The 14560-nt window shown below is 41.4% G+C and overlaps 1 protein-coding gene across 3 annotated transcripts in view; it reads right to left on the bottom strand.

Moving 5' to 3' along the window:
• LOC111964003 (TNF receptor-associated factor 2) overlaps positions 1-14560 on the bottom strand; it is a 32840-nt gene that overhangs the window by 2400 nt on the left and 15880 nt on the right. The window contains exons 5-11 of one of the 3 annotated variants that reach the window (XM_023987639.3): positions 9328-9489; positions 9098-9172; positions 8675-8749; positions 7090-7329; positions 6522-6825; positions 6079-6227; positions 5755-5817 (exon numbers count right to left, since the gene is read on the bottom strand). In XM_023987639.3, coding sequence (XP_023843407.1) covers positions 5755-5817; positions 6079-6227; positions 6522-6825; positions 7090-7329; positions 8675-8749; positions 9098-9172; positions 9328-9489 — 1068 coding nt within the window. Of the gene's footprint in view, positions 1-1726; positions 5818-6078; positions 6228-6521; positions 6826-7089; positions 7330-8674; positions 8750-9097; positions 9173-9327; positions 9490-14560 lie in introns of those variants that run through there. The other 2 variants (XM_023987638.3, XM_023987637.3) reach the window with 2 other exon arrangements.

Consider the following 14560-nt stretch of genomic DNA (forward strand, 5'->3'; position numbering starts at 1 on the left):
GTGTCCCCCCCACCACCCGCCAACCCCTCTTTTACGCAACTGCTACTCTCTGTTTATCATATATGCATAGCCACTTTAACCATACCTACATGTACTTACTACCTCAGTTAGCCCAACTAACCGGTGCCTGTATGTAGCCTCGCTACTGTTATTTTTCACAGTTTTTTTACTGTTGTTTTTTATTTCTTTATTTATCTATTGTTCACCTAATACCTATTTTTTACTTACAAATTGTACTGTTGGTTAGGACCTGTAAGTAAGCATTTCACTGTAAGGTCTACACATGTTGTATTCGGCGCATGTGACAAATAAACTTTGATTGGATTTACTATTCTTGGGTAGCGGAATGACTTTGGTTTCCCAACCAGGCCTGAGGGCACACGCTCTCTGGAAGGCTTAAATTGAAGATGTGGCAAATAGGAGTGGCAATATCATCTGCTATTATCCTCAGCCATTTTCTATCTACGTTGTCAGACCCCGGTGGCTTGTTATTGTTGATAGACAACAATAATTTCTTGACCTCTTCCACACTAACTTTACGGAATTCAGAAGTACAATTATTTTCTTTCATAATTTGGTCAGATATACTTGGATGTGTAGTGTCAGCGTTTGTTGCTGGCATGTCATCCCTAAGTTTGCTTATCTTGCCAATGAAAAAGTCATTAAAGTAGTTGGCAATATCAGTGGGCTTTGTGATGAATGAGCCATCTGATTCAATGAATGAAGGAGCTTCCCAAAATGCTTTTCTTCCCAAAATGTCATTTAAGGTGCCCCAACGCTTTTTACTATCATTCTTTATATAAAGTATCTTTGTTTCATAGTGTAGTTTATTTTTATTTAGTTTCGTCACATGATTTCTTAATTTGCAGTACGTTTGCCAATCAGTTGGGCTGCCAGACTTAATTGCCATACCTTTTGCCTCATCCCTCTCAACCATACAATTTTTCAATTCCTCATCAATCCAAGGGGATTTAACAGTTTTTAACAGTCATTTTCTTAATGGGTGCGTGCTTATTAGTAACTGGAATAAGTAGTTTCATAAATGTGTCAAGTGCAGCGTCTGGTTGCTCCTCATTACACACCACAGCAAATATTATTTACATCATCAGCATATGAATCACCACAAAACTTATTGTATGACCTCTTATACACTATATTACACCCAGCCTTTGGAACTTTGGTTTTCCTAGATATGGCTACTATATTGTGATCACTACATCCTAATGATTTGGATAGTGCTTTAAAGCAAATATCTGCAGCATTAGTAAAGATGTGATCAATACATGTTGATGATTTAATTCCTTGGGTTCTGGCAGAGGAAACGGTGTTGCAGTATTCTAGTATCAGGTGCGGGAATAATGACAAGCGAACCTGAGTGGCTTTGTGTTCATATTGCCCTAAAAAAGGGAACCGGACCGAGAAGTTCAAGTGCACAGAACTCAGACCACATCACGAGATGGTCTCAGTTCGGTTCGCTTCTGGGGCTCTTTAGAGGGGTATTAGTTCCTTTGGAGTGTGCACACTGAAAAAATGATTAAGCAAACTGCACTTAGTTCACAAAAATTGTCTGAAAGGGACCAAGTGTGAAAACATCTTGAGGTGATTCAATGGTCAAGTGGAATTTTACTGCTGGTGTGMCAGTAATAAGGTCACTGCAACAGCCCTAATCAGGTACAACAGTCATTCATTTTTTTGGAACATATTTCTCACACACACACACACAAAATCTTAGTCTGTCAATTTAATGGATGTGGTAATTAAAGATTCATACTAGATCTACATGAACACATGCAGAAACGTAATCATAAATGCTTAACCATAAGTGCTTTAGTAAATCACACATAGATAACGAATGACCCAGAATAATGTTAAGTGAAGGCGATCTACTTGTAGCATGTGTTAATGTTTAGATCTATATTGTCTTTCTTCACTTTACACAAGAAAGAGAGCCTGTCACAAGTAAATAACATTCAGAAACAGTCCATTGTTATATTCAATACAATTGCTTATATCAGGGATTGGCAACTTTGATGAGGGTGGGGCCAACAAAAAAACAGAACTAATGAGGGTCCACAGTTTCCTTGTGGCTCTGCGTACCCACATCCATACACACCCCCCCCCACCCGAACCAATTATTTTCTTTATTGGTCCACAGGCCTACAAAAGGGGACCGCGGGACACCAGTTGCCCATCCCTGGCATATATAATAGCTTGCTAAAGGGTATTTATGAGTGAGCTCACTATCTAGAAATAAGCTTGTTATTTGAGAGTAAAGATGCATTTAGTATTTGAAAAGAGAAGGAGCTTCCTCAGCTTATCACTTTATAACATAGTTATCTTATATAATTCATTTATCATATGATAATGTATATATATATATATACAGTAATCCCTCGTTTATCGCGGGGGTTACGTTCCGAAAATGACCCGCGATAAGTGAAATCCGCGAAATAGAAAACTTTTTTTTTTTTTACAATTAGCAACTATTACATGTATACAAATACAGTGACTCACGTGTAGGCCGTTTCGTCGACATTATGGGTTTAGGAGATGTTCGAAATTACAAGATAATTTGGCCAACTTAATGTAAATTTGCCAAGCTGTTTTATGTACGTACACATAACTGCACGAGACGACAAAATGATAGCACAATTCGTAGCATGTTTTGATACAAGAAGCGGGAGTGAGTTTTTAGCGAATCAGAATGCAGAGCACAATGCACCAAAAAAAAAAAAAAAATGCATTATGAAAATCCGCGAAATAGCGAATCCGCGATAAGTGAACCGCGAAGTGGCGAGGGATCACTGTATATATATATAATAATGTATTGAATCATATCTTTACTTTATATGCCTATGCTGTGGTGTACTTATGCACACCATACAGTAGTGTATATACAGTGCATTCGGAAAGTATTCAGACCCCTTCCCTTTTTCCACATTTTGTTTCGTTACAGCCTTATTCTAAAATTGATTAAATCCTCATTAATCTACACACAATACCCCATAATTACTTGTTTACAAAGTTATAAAAAATGAAGAACAGAAATAACTGATTTACATAAATATTCAGTCCCTTTGCTATGAGATTTGAAATTGAGCTCAGCTGCATCTTCCTTCCATTGATCATCCTTGAGATGTTTCTACAACTTGATTGGACATGATTTGGTAAGGTCCCACTGCCTGCTTGGAGTTAGCTAACATGCACCTAAAGGACTCTGACCAAGATTCTCTGGTCTGATGAAACCAACATTGAACTCTTTGGCCTGAATGCCAAGCGTCACGTCTGGAGGAAACCTGGCACTACAGCATCATGCTGCATCTGCTCTTTCAGTGGCAAGGACTGGGAGACTAGTCAGGATCGAGGAAAAGATGAACGGAGCAAAGTACAGAGAGATCCTTGATAAAAACCTGCTCCAGAGTGTTCAGGACCTCAGACTGGGGCGAAGGTTCATCTTCCAACAGGACAACGACCCTAAGCACACAGCCAAGACAACGCAGGAGTGGCTTCGGGACAAGTCTCTGAATGTCCTTGAGTGGCCCAGCCAGAGCCTGGACTTGAACATCTTTGGAGAAACCTGAAATTAGTTGTTCAGCAACACTCCCCATCCAACCTGATAGAGCTTGGGAGGATCTGCACAGAATAATAGGAGAAACTCACCAAATACAGGTGTGCCAAGCTTGTAGCGTCATAACCAAGAAGACTCAAGACTGTAATCGCTGCCAAAAGGTGCTTCAACTAAGTACTGAGTAAAGGGTCTGAATACTAATGTAAATGTAATATTTAAGTTTTATTTTTAATACATTTGCAAACATTTCTAAAAACCAGTTTTTGCTTTGTCATTATGGGGTATTGTGTGTAGATTGATGAAGAAAAAAAACTATTTAAACAGTTTTAGAATAAGGCTGTAACGTAACAAAATGTGGAAAAAGACAAGGGGTCTGAATACTTTACGAATGCACTGCGTGTGAGATATGTATGTATATATTATTTAGAGGCAGTGGTTATCTAGCCGGCTAACAGCATTAGATGTTAAAAGTATATTTTGCCGGTAAGGTTACTCATTTTCTAGTGAAAAATACTTTCGCAAACATTTTTATAAAACATTAGCAAATAACACTACTGATCTTTTAAAATCAGTGAGAAATAGGCTGAGCGAGAGGGCCAATAGAACCCCACAGTGAAGGTGTCATAATACCCATAAAACCTAGCGGTCAAACAGGGAAATGGTTCCAATCATTTTCACACTATTCTTTTTTCCCATAGGGGATTTTAGACACACTTAAATTCAGGGATGTTTCGTGTAGGCTTACCCTGGCGGGACATTTTGACAGCCACATAAATCTCTGTTGGACAAGGTGACTTATCAATATATTCTGCTCTATTTACTTGCAGAAAATAAATTACTAATTGGCATCAACGTAGACATAATGCAAAACTACAAATCCCTGCAAGCTCCTGCACGTCATCTCTAGGTGACACCTTTGCTAAAAGGTATTGTGTCAATTTAAAACTAGACAGTTCACAGAATTGTCCATTTAAAGAAATGTAGCCAATTTATTCATTACTACATTCCGCTAACATTAGTTAATCCAGACATTATTACCTTTGCCTCGATTCGGCAGTCTCGTCCAGATAATCGTGGCATTTGTAGTCCTTTATGATAGCCACATTAGCAGCTAATTAGCATTGAATTTGGGGGGGGTAAATACAGGTGAGTATATTTATAAAAGTCACCTTGTCCTAGAGAGATTTACACAGTTATCAAAACGTCACGCCAGTGTAAGCCTACATGAAACAAACCCCTTATTTTAAGTGTTTCTAAAATCTCCCATGGGACAAATTAATGGTGAAAAAACGATTGGAACCATTTCCCTGTTTGACTGCTAGGTTTTATGGGTATTATGACTCATACTGTGGTCCTCTATTCAAGCATTGGTTCAGTCCACCACAATTTGCATGTTTATGTAAAGGACGTTGAGACTTATTAATTCAAGGCAATGGTGTCCAATCTACTGATCTCTCTTTTCGTTACCAGTGAAGGGCGCTCCATTGTCCCATATGCGAGATCTATTTCTGACATCCACTATAAGTCTCTGTAACTATTACTTTAAACATTACAGTGTGAACTATGGTGAACAATACGTCACTCGTAGATGGCCCATATGGGGGGGCTAGACCCTCCATTGCAATCTGATTACCAATATGTTGGAAATCACCTGTAAATGCCTTATCATGCAACTGGTGGTGCCTCCTGCACACTTGATGGTTCCACAATTTACAATATCTATATAATCCTGCAGATCTGACGAACGCTTGAGATAGCGCTCTCCCTGAGAGAATTTTTGACCCACCTGAGAGAATGCAAGTTTTCATTCAAATGCTGTTAGCTGGCTAAATAGACACTGCCTAGATTATGCTTATAATTATATTATATTATTTAATAGTATTATATAATTTAATGTATTTTATGGTCATAAGTCATAATTTTGTGTGTTCTTCTGCTGTGCATTTTTGGGCCTTTAACTACCACTTCCAGTTTCTTCAGATCTTTGACTACCACTTCTAGTTTCTACAGGCCTTTGACTTCCACAGTCACTACAGGCCTGTGAGGTCTACAATGGCCTTGATGAAAATGGTGTCATCCCTAAGATAGGAGCTCTTGCCTGCCAGTTTAGCCAATGGGCAGAAGAGTGGGCAGCCACTGGCTATGTTCATCTCACTGATTGGTCGCTGGAAAGAGGTGGAGCTTACATCAGGCCGGAAGGCATCAATGATATGCTCCCTGTTATTCTGATCCAGCAGCATCAGTGTCACCTACAGGGAAGAGAACAAGGAAAGAGGACGGAGATTTAATATTTAGTTTTTACTATAATGCATTTTGTTGTAGTTACTAATGTTAGACACAGGTAACAGCCAAAATAAAGGAAACACAAACAAAGTGTCTTAATAGGGTGTTGGGCCACTACGAGCCAGAACAGCTTCAATGCACCTTGTCATAGGTTCTAGTGCCTGGAATTCTATTGGAAAGCTCATGCTTTCAATAAACTTTGTATCCCTTATTTACTCAAGTCTTACCTTCTGACTGAAGGGCCATTTGAGAAGAGCGTCACACTTGCCCCTCATCACCACGAAGAAAAGAGAAAGGTGAGTCCCTCGACCCGTTCCGTCCCCATTCAGATACAGTCTCAGACACATCTTATAGCCATATTTACTTGAGTAGAATGCTACGGGATAAGAGGAACTATATTAGAATCACAGTATGTGCATCTGTGACTTATTGAGTCACTTGTGGTAAAAATGAGTGCATGCTTGTGGAATTACATTGCCATAAATGTGCATTTCCATAGAGTATGGTATACTTATGATACACTAAAGAGCAAGGACATTAAAGGAAAGATATCATATCAGATTTTCCTAAATGAAAATAGGATTTTCAAGTCAAAGCCAGTCAACTTGTAACTGCAGGCCTTAAGGACCGGTGAATAACATAAGAATAAAATAATCAGGGCAGATCTAACCTGGTGAGAACATAGCGGGTGTTCGCCCGGCCACAGCGTCCTGGCGGCGGCGTGAGAAGTCGGCGATCTTCCAGACAAAGACACCATCAAAGGTGCAAAACTGGAGTTCTCTCAGAGTCTGGTCTGTCTCAGCCAGTTGTAGGTCCCGCATGGTGAGAGTACGCTCTAGTTGACGTACCTTGTTGCCGAGGTTCTCAATCTTGTCTTGGTCTAGACGATGTTGCCGCGAGAAGGCCTCTAAAGTGAGAGAACTCCTCTCCACTTCCCTGTTCAGTACACACACTATATTCTCCAGTGCTCTCACCTGCAGGAACACAACACAGAGAATACAATGAAGACAAGTCCTTCATTATGTGTTACTGCATCTGCAACATCGCTGTATAGATTAGTATTCAGGCCATCTGTAAGAGTTCAATAACAAGTAAGATGCCAATCCATTTTATCATTTAACAGCTTGGTTGACATTGTTCTGTTAAACAAGGGAAGCTTTAAAAAAATATATATAAGACAACAATAGCTTCCGTAGTATTTCCTATTCATCAAATGCATCAGACCAAATTAAGCCCACCTTGTGGTCAAGACCAAAGGTCTGTCCGGAGGCAGCGGCTCCTCCCCCATCTATGGCTGCAGTAGCTGTGGCTCCATCCTCGGGAGCGCGGTACAGGCCCAGCCCAGAGTCCTCCTGCCACTCCCCCAGCCCTGGGGCCTCTGGACGCTGAAGCCTCACCAGAGGCATCGTCGCCAGGATCAGACGCATGTGCTCCATGACACTAGTCTGCTCGTGGTCACTGTGCTTCCCATTATCAATCTGTGGTGACACAACACAAAGCGTTAAGCACATTGAGTTAACTAGTCTGTATCATACTGTTCAGTGTCAATTTTAGATGCCCTTCAATATTGAGATTCAAGCTGGAGTTCAATTGTAGGGGACTGCACATAAAGCTCAGAACATTTACTCTCAAACACTTGATGTCTCTTTTGAGACGTCTCTCTGTTGAGGGTGTGTCTAATACCCAAGAAAATATGTGGATACCTGCTCGTCAAACATCTCATTCCAAAATCATGGGCATTAACATGGAGTTGGTTCCTCCTTTGCTGCTATAACAGCCTCCACTCTTTTGGGAAGGCTTTCCACTAGATGTTGGAACATTGCTGCGTGGACTTGCTTCCATTCAGCCACAAGAGCATTAATGAGGTGTTGGGAGATTAGGACTGGCTTCGCAGTCGGCGTTCCAATTCATCCCAAATGTGTTCGATGGGATTGATGTCAGGGCTCTGTGCAGGCCAGTCAATTTCTTCCACACCGTCTCGACAAACCATTTCTGTGTGGACCTCGCTTTGTGAAAGCCGGCATTGTCATGCTGAAACAGGAAAGGGCCTTCCGCAAACTGTTGTTGCCACAAAGTTGGAAGCACAGAATCATATAGAATGTCATTGTATGATGTAGCATTAAGATTTCCCTTCACTGGAACTAAGGGGCCTGGCCCGAACCATGAAAAACATCCCCAGACCATTATTCCTCCTCCAAAAATCTTTACAGTTGCATTCAGGCAGTAGCATTCTCTTGGCATCCGCCAAACGCAGATCCGTCCGTTGGACTGCCACAACGATGAAGCGTAAATAAACACTCCTGAGAACGCGTTTCCACTGCTACAGAGTCCAATGGAGGCAAGCTTAACACCAACAAACAATTATTGTGCTGATGTTGCTTCCAGAGGCAGTTTGGAACGCAGTAGGGTTTGGGTGAGTGTTACTAGGTTGGATACTACTTGTGCCTCAACCAAGAAGTTGCCACAAGTGTCTAATTATAGAGGTCTAACTATAAACCAAACAATCAACAGAACATTGTTCACTGTCTGCATGCCATGGAGTAGTCAAGGTGACTCAGAAAAACAAGAGGAAAGAGGGGATTTTTCTTGATCCAAACGACTACAAATTTWGCCAGATTTATTTGACTGTCAAATGAGGGCAAGTCATAGGAAAATACTGAGAAAAACAAACCAGTTTCCTCTGACAAACAGGAAACCGTAATCAAGAGCTGTCTGGGACATTACAATCAAATATATGCATTTTTCAAATATCTAAGAAGGCCATCATCATATACTGTAGATAAAACCTTATCTGAATAGATATATTTGATCTTCTATACACACCACAACCTTGCAGCCGACCTCACTGAACGGACACGCAGTCTTAGACTTGGCACAGGATCTGCTGTGATCTAGAAACTGCAGGGAGAGAAGAGAAAGAGAAAGATCAGGGTTATGGAGATTAAATTGGGGCTTAACCCTGAAAATAACCAGCATTATTTCAAATGTGAAAGTAGATGACTGTTGAGACAGAATAAAATAACCTAAGTTCAAAGGGCTAACTCAAACAAAGTGCCACTACCTTCTTAGTTCTGTTATGAGAAGACTTCATAGTGAGACCTACTTCGACTAAAGAGTGATAAATGAGTCTGTTCATGCTCTGGCCTACTCCACTTGACTAGGCAACAATGTATATTTATTGAAAGCAGAAACTGTACAGCACCAAGGCTGATAAGATACGATTAAAGGACACAGTAGAGGACAGACCTTTTCCCGTGGGATCTTTTTCTTTCCACAGTCCTTGCACTGCATGGGAAACTTCTGGCAGATTTCATCATGAGCCTGTAATAGATAAGGAGTGGGAGTTGGTATGAGAATATCAGTTCATCTCAGAATCAACACATTCCATAACCATCTCATCAGAATCGGACTCTCTGGAGTACTGTATCCACTTGTACATTTGTTGGCCATTGGTGTTCTCCAAATAAGCGTCTCACCTTGATTTCCTTGAAGTTGAAGGAGACTTTGCAGTACTTGCAGTTCAATGTCCTTGCTTCACATTCTCTCTCATTATGCCTCTCTTTTTCACTGCGCAGGATAAGGACCTGGCAGGTTTCACATGGTACTCGTTCATACTCACACTTGCCCTCGTGTTGTGCCTGGGAAACAAAAACAAAGAGTTTTACCACTGACCATTTGCAGAAACGTGTAGCAGTATTAACCCAATGAGTCCCACCGTAACACCGGTGCGTTTTTGATTTTAACCCCTTTTAAACATAATGTGTTTGAGCTACAGACAGTTTGGGTTGTACCATTGGATTTCTTCTGCATCCATAGATACCAACCATTAATCTGTGGGATTAACAGGGGCTAAACGAGACCAGTGTTTTTGAGACAATGGCGGATCCTGAAGGGGACCGGGCCAGGTCTTTTTTTCTCACAGAAAACGTCTGTAGAGTCCTAATGGTTTGAGCTACAAACTACTAAAAGCTATCTATGAAAAGCTGAGACTCTCACCAACATGCAACATGTTCTGCTCTATGATGCTCACAAGCTACACAAGAGTGGTGTTGGATTCGGGTAAACTTTGAACATTGAGATATTAAAGACATGATAGATCAGACGCATAGTGTATAAGGAGTGAAAGATAATGGMTCTCTGTAGAAAGAAAGATGGCTTTGGGAATGTGTTTGGTGGACGGGAGGAGATCACAGCATTGCTATAGAGGAAGCGGATGGACATCTGTGGATTAGGCGAAGGAGGGGTTGAGGTCAGGTCAGATCCCCTGAAGGGAGTAATAAGGGTTTACATCCTATTACCCTCTTCCTGTGGAACCATAAGATGTTAACCTCTTCAGTCCCGAAATCCCAGCAAAAATAGGCTTTTCATTTATCTGACCTTCATTTATCTGCATGTCCAGCCCTTATATTTAGCCTCACAATGAAGTGTTTTACTATTTTATTTTCAGGACAAACAGGGCTACAAGTAGAAAACAAAACAACTTGACATAAACAGTTGCATTCATGAGTTTTATAGACAAATGTCAATATAAAAATAAGGTCTGTCAAAGCAAAAACATGATAAAAATGAATTTATATGAATGCTGTAAGTACAGAAATCACTGGGAAATCAATGTCCAACTATTCAGTGACAAGTGTTTGGAGCTTGACAGTAACTATGTGAGCTAATTACAGTATTATAGACACTATGTCCTGGGATTTCCTATGATCTATGTAGAATAAGAAAGGACAACCAAAACCAGCCACTGTAGTCTGTGTTAATCTTTATCCTTGCATGCATTTGCATGTTTTAAGATTGAGCGTGCAATATATACATTTCCTTGTCAAATGTAATGTCAATGGAAATTCCTGACACAAAAAGAGTGGCTTTAAAGCAAATGCCATTTAGAAGTAATTAGCTGAGCCACTTCAGAAAGAAAACCAGAGAGGTGAGTATACCAATTAGAGAGGTACCAATTAGAGGTGAGTATCAATCATGCCTATCCAGAGCTTTCCTAGATATCACCGCGCCCTATCGGATCTTGAGGTTGGCTAAACAACCTATGCCCTCTATTCAGGATTGGACAGAATCTTAGAGGTCCTCTACGCTCAAGATACACAGTGCATTCGGAAAGTATATGCACAGCTATTTTCAGGTCTCTCCAGAGATGTTCGATCGGGTTCAAGTCCGGGCTCTGGCTGGGTCACTCAAGGACATTCAGAGACTTGTCCCGAAGCCACTCCAGCGTTGTCTTGGCTGTGTGCTTAGGGTCGTTGTCCTGTTGGAAGGCGAACATTCGCCCAAGTTTAAGGTCCTGAGCGCTCTGGAGCAGGTTTTCATCAAGGATCTCTCTGTAGTTTGCTCCGTTCATCTTTTCCTCGATCCTGACTAGTCTCCCAATCCTTGCCGCTGAAAAACATCCCCACAGCATGATGCTGCCACCATCATGCTTCACCGTAGGGATGTCGTCAGGTTTCTTCCAGACGTGACGCTTGGCATTCAGGCCAAAGAGTTATATCTTGGTTTCATCAGAGAGCCTTGTGGTTCCAAACTTCTTCCATTTAAGAATGATGGAGGCCACTGTGTTCTTGGGGACCTTCAATGCTTCAGAAATGTTTTGGTACCCTTCCCCAGATCTGTGCCTTGACACAACCCTGTCTCGGATCTCTATGGACAATTCCTTCGACCTCATGGCTTGGTTTTTGCTCTGACATGCACTGTCAACTGTGGGACCTTATATAGACAGGTGTGTGCCTTTCCAAATCATGTCCAATCAATTGAATTTACCACAGGTGGACTCCAATCAAATTGTAGAAATATCTCAAGGAAACATGATGCACCTGAGCAAAATGTTGAGTCTCATAGCAAAGGGTCTGAATACTTTATATAAATAAGTTATTTCTGTTTTTTTTATTTGTAATAAATGTGCAAAATAAAATATATATATTTTTTCGCTTTGTCATTATGGGGTGTTGTGTGTAGATTGATGAGGAAAATGTTTTATTTTCGAATAAGACTAACGTGGAAAAAGGGAAGAGGTCTGAAAACTTTTCAAAAGCACTGTATCCACTCCCATGGGGATTTCCGATGAGTTGGTTGCCCCAGCCAACTCATCGGAGGCTCCAGCTAAGAAACGTGGGTGTTCCAACACTGGCAAGCAGGCGAAGAAAGTAAAACATTCTAAGCTTCTGCCCATGCCTGGGTCCAGTTAGACTTCCGACCCGGTTCTTTCAGCCCTCGTAGACAACAAAGTTAGACATCTAGATTGCCCTTCGTGTTGTACCATTTTTGGTAGTCGATTTCCCTAGCTCTCCTCCGGCTCACTCCATCTCCAAGCTTATAGACACATTCTCGTCTCTTGGCATGCCCCGCTCTGATGAGAACTATACCCCTCAAGTGTTTAGGTATTAACCTAGACAACAAGTCAATGCAGGCTTCTCTACCGCGAGAGAAACGCTCTCGCATTAGAGACGTCATGAAATATTTTGTCAACACAAAATATGTCACCATGCGTGAACTACGGTCCCTTTTAGGTCATTTTAATTTTACCATATGTATCATTCCCCATGGATGTGTCTAGGCTTTTCGATTTAGCAAAAACGGTGGCAAATCTCCACGATGTCATTGTTCTGGATGAGGGATGCCAATCCGACCTGCGTTTCTGGTCTATGATGTACGATAATTGGAATGGCATTTCTTTCTTTTATAATGACTTTGTGGAACATCAGCCTCTCTCGGATTCTATATGGAGGCTGATCCCTCTGCAGTTTTAATAAAAAATTTAAGAATCTAATGGTTTTATGGAACATGGCCTATTGAAATGTAATCCCCGTACTCAGAGCCTTGTTCGAATTCTATCACTTTGTTATAGCATGTCTACTCGGGCAGGCAGTGGTCTAAGAGAAGGATTTCTGTGTTCTTTGAGAATGAAGCTACAGTTCATATGATTAATAAGGGTAGACCCTCAGTTCCCTTTATCAATAGACTTCTCAGGTGCTTAACTTGGACTTGCATTTTAGATAACACAGCTGACGCCCTCTCTCGCTTTAAAATCTCAGGAGTTCCCCGAATTGCGCCCAGATTCCCTGCCAATCGGTCTGCCATGGCCAGCCTTCCCACTTACGGTGCTAGACTAGACCCCACCCTGCATCATATTTGAGCAAAGCTTCTCATTACATGAGAATGGGTTGGCAAAATCTACATTGACAGCCTATGATTCTGCCTGGTATTATTTTTATTCTTTCTGTGCTGCTTTCTCGACTTGACTGTCAATATATACCTGGTGTGTACCTTTACTGTTCACTGCTTCGAATCACGCAAGTTGCAGCCTTCTACCCGATGTCTACCAGATGCATATGCGTTTTGTTTTGCCGGATGTCTGGCCCGCATTTTCTGTACTTGAAGCACGTGCTTCGCTTTTCAACTAGCTAAAAGCTAGCTAGTTGGAGTCTGTGTGTGTACTTTCGTTCACTGTGTTGTTTTTATTTATTTCATTTTACCTTTATTTAACTAGGCAAGTCAGTTAAGAACAAATTATTATTTACAATGATGGCCTACCAAAAGGCAAAAGACCTCCTGCAGGAATTGGGGCTGGGATTAAAAATTAAATTAAAAATAACATATAAGCACAAAACATGGTACAAACATTATTGGGCACAGACAACAGCACAAAGGGCAAGAAGGTAGAGACAACAATACATCATACAAAGCAGCCACAACTGTCAGTAAGAGTGTCCATGACTGAGTCTTTGAATGAAGAGATTGAGATAAAACTGTTCAGTTTGAGTGTTTGTTGCAGCTCGTTCCAGTCGCTAGCTGCAGAGAACTGAAAAGACGAGCGACCCAGGGATGTGTGTGCTTTGGGGACCTTTTAACAGAACGTGACTGGCAGAACGGGTGTTGTATGTGGAGGATGAGGGCTGCAGTAGATTTCTCAGATAGGGGGAGTGAGGCCTAAGAGGGTTTTATAAATAAGCATCAACCAGTGGGTCTTGCGACAGGTATACAGAGATGACCAGTTTACAGAGGAGTATAGAGTGCAGTGATGTGTCCTATAAGGAGCATCAGTGGCAAATCTGATGGCCGAATGGTAAAAAACAACTAGATGCTCGAGAACACCCTTACCTGCCGATCTATAAAGTATGTCTCCGTAATCTAGCATGGGTAGGATGGTCATCTGAATCAGGGTTAGTTTGGCAGCTGGGGTGAAATAGGCGCGATTACAATAGAGGAAACCAAGTCTAGATATAACTTTAGCCTGCAGCTTTGATATGTGCTGAGAGAAGGACAGTGTACTGTCTAGCCATACTCCCAAGTACTTGTATGAGGTGACTACCTCAAGCTCTAAACCCTGAGAGGTAGTAATCACACCTGTGGGGAGAGGGGCGTTCTTCTTACCAAACCACATGACCTTTGTTTTGGAGATGTTCAGAACAAGATTAAGGGTAGAGAAAGCTTGTTGGACACTAACAAGCTTTGTTGCAGAGCATTTAACACAAAATCCGGGGAGGAATCAGCTGAGTATAAGACTTTATCATCTGCAGATAAATGGATGAGAGAGCTTCCTACTGTCTGAGCTATGTTGTTGATGTAAATTGAGAAGAGCGTGGGGCCTAGGATTGAGCCTTGGGGGTACTCCCTTGGTGACAGGCAGTGGCTGAGACAGCAGATTTTCTGACTTTATACACTGCACTCTTTAAGAGAGGTAGTTAGCAAACCAGGCCAAAGACC

This window comes from Salvelinus sp. IW2-2015, linkage group LG5 (assembly GCF_002910315.2).
Source record: "Salvelinus sp. IW2-2015 linkage group LG5, ASM291031v2, whole genome shotgun sequence".
NCBI lineage: Eukaryota > Metazoa > Chordata > Actinopteri > Salmoniformes > Salmonidae > Salvelinus > Salvelinus sp. IW2-2015.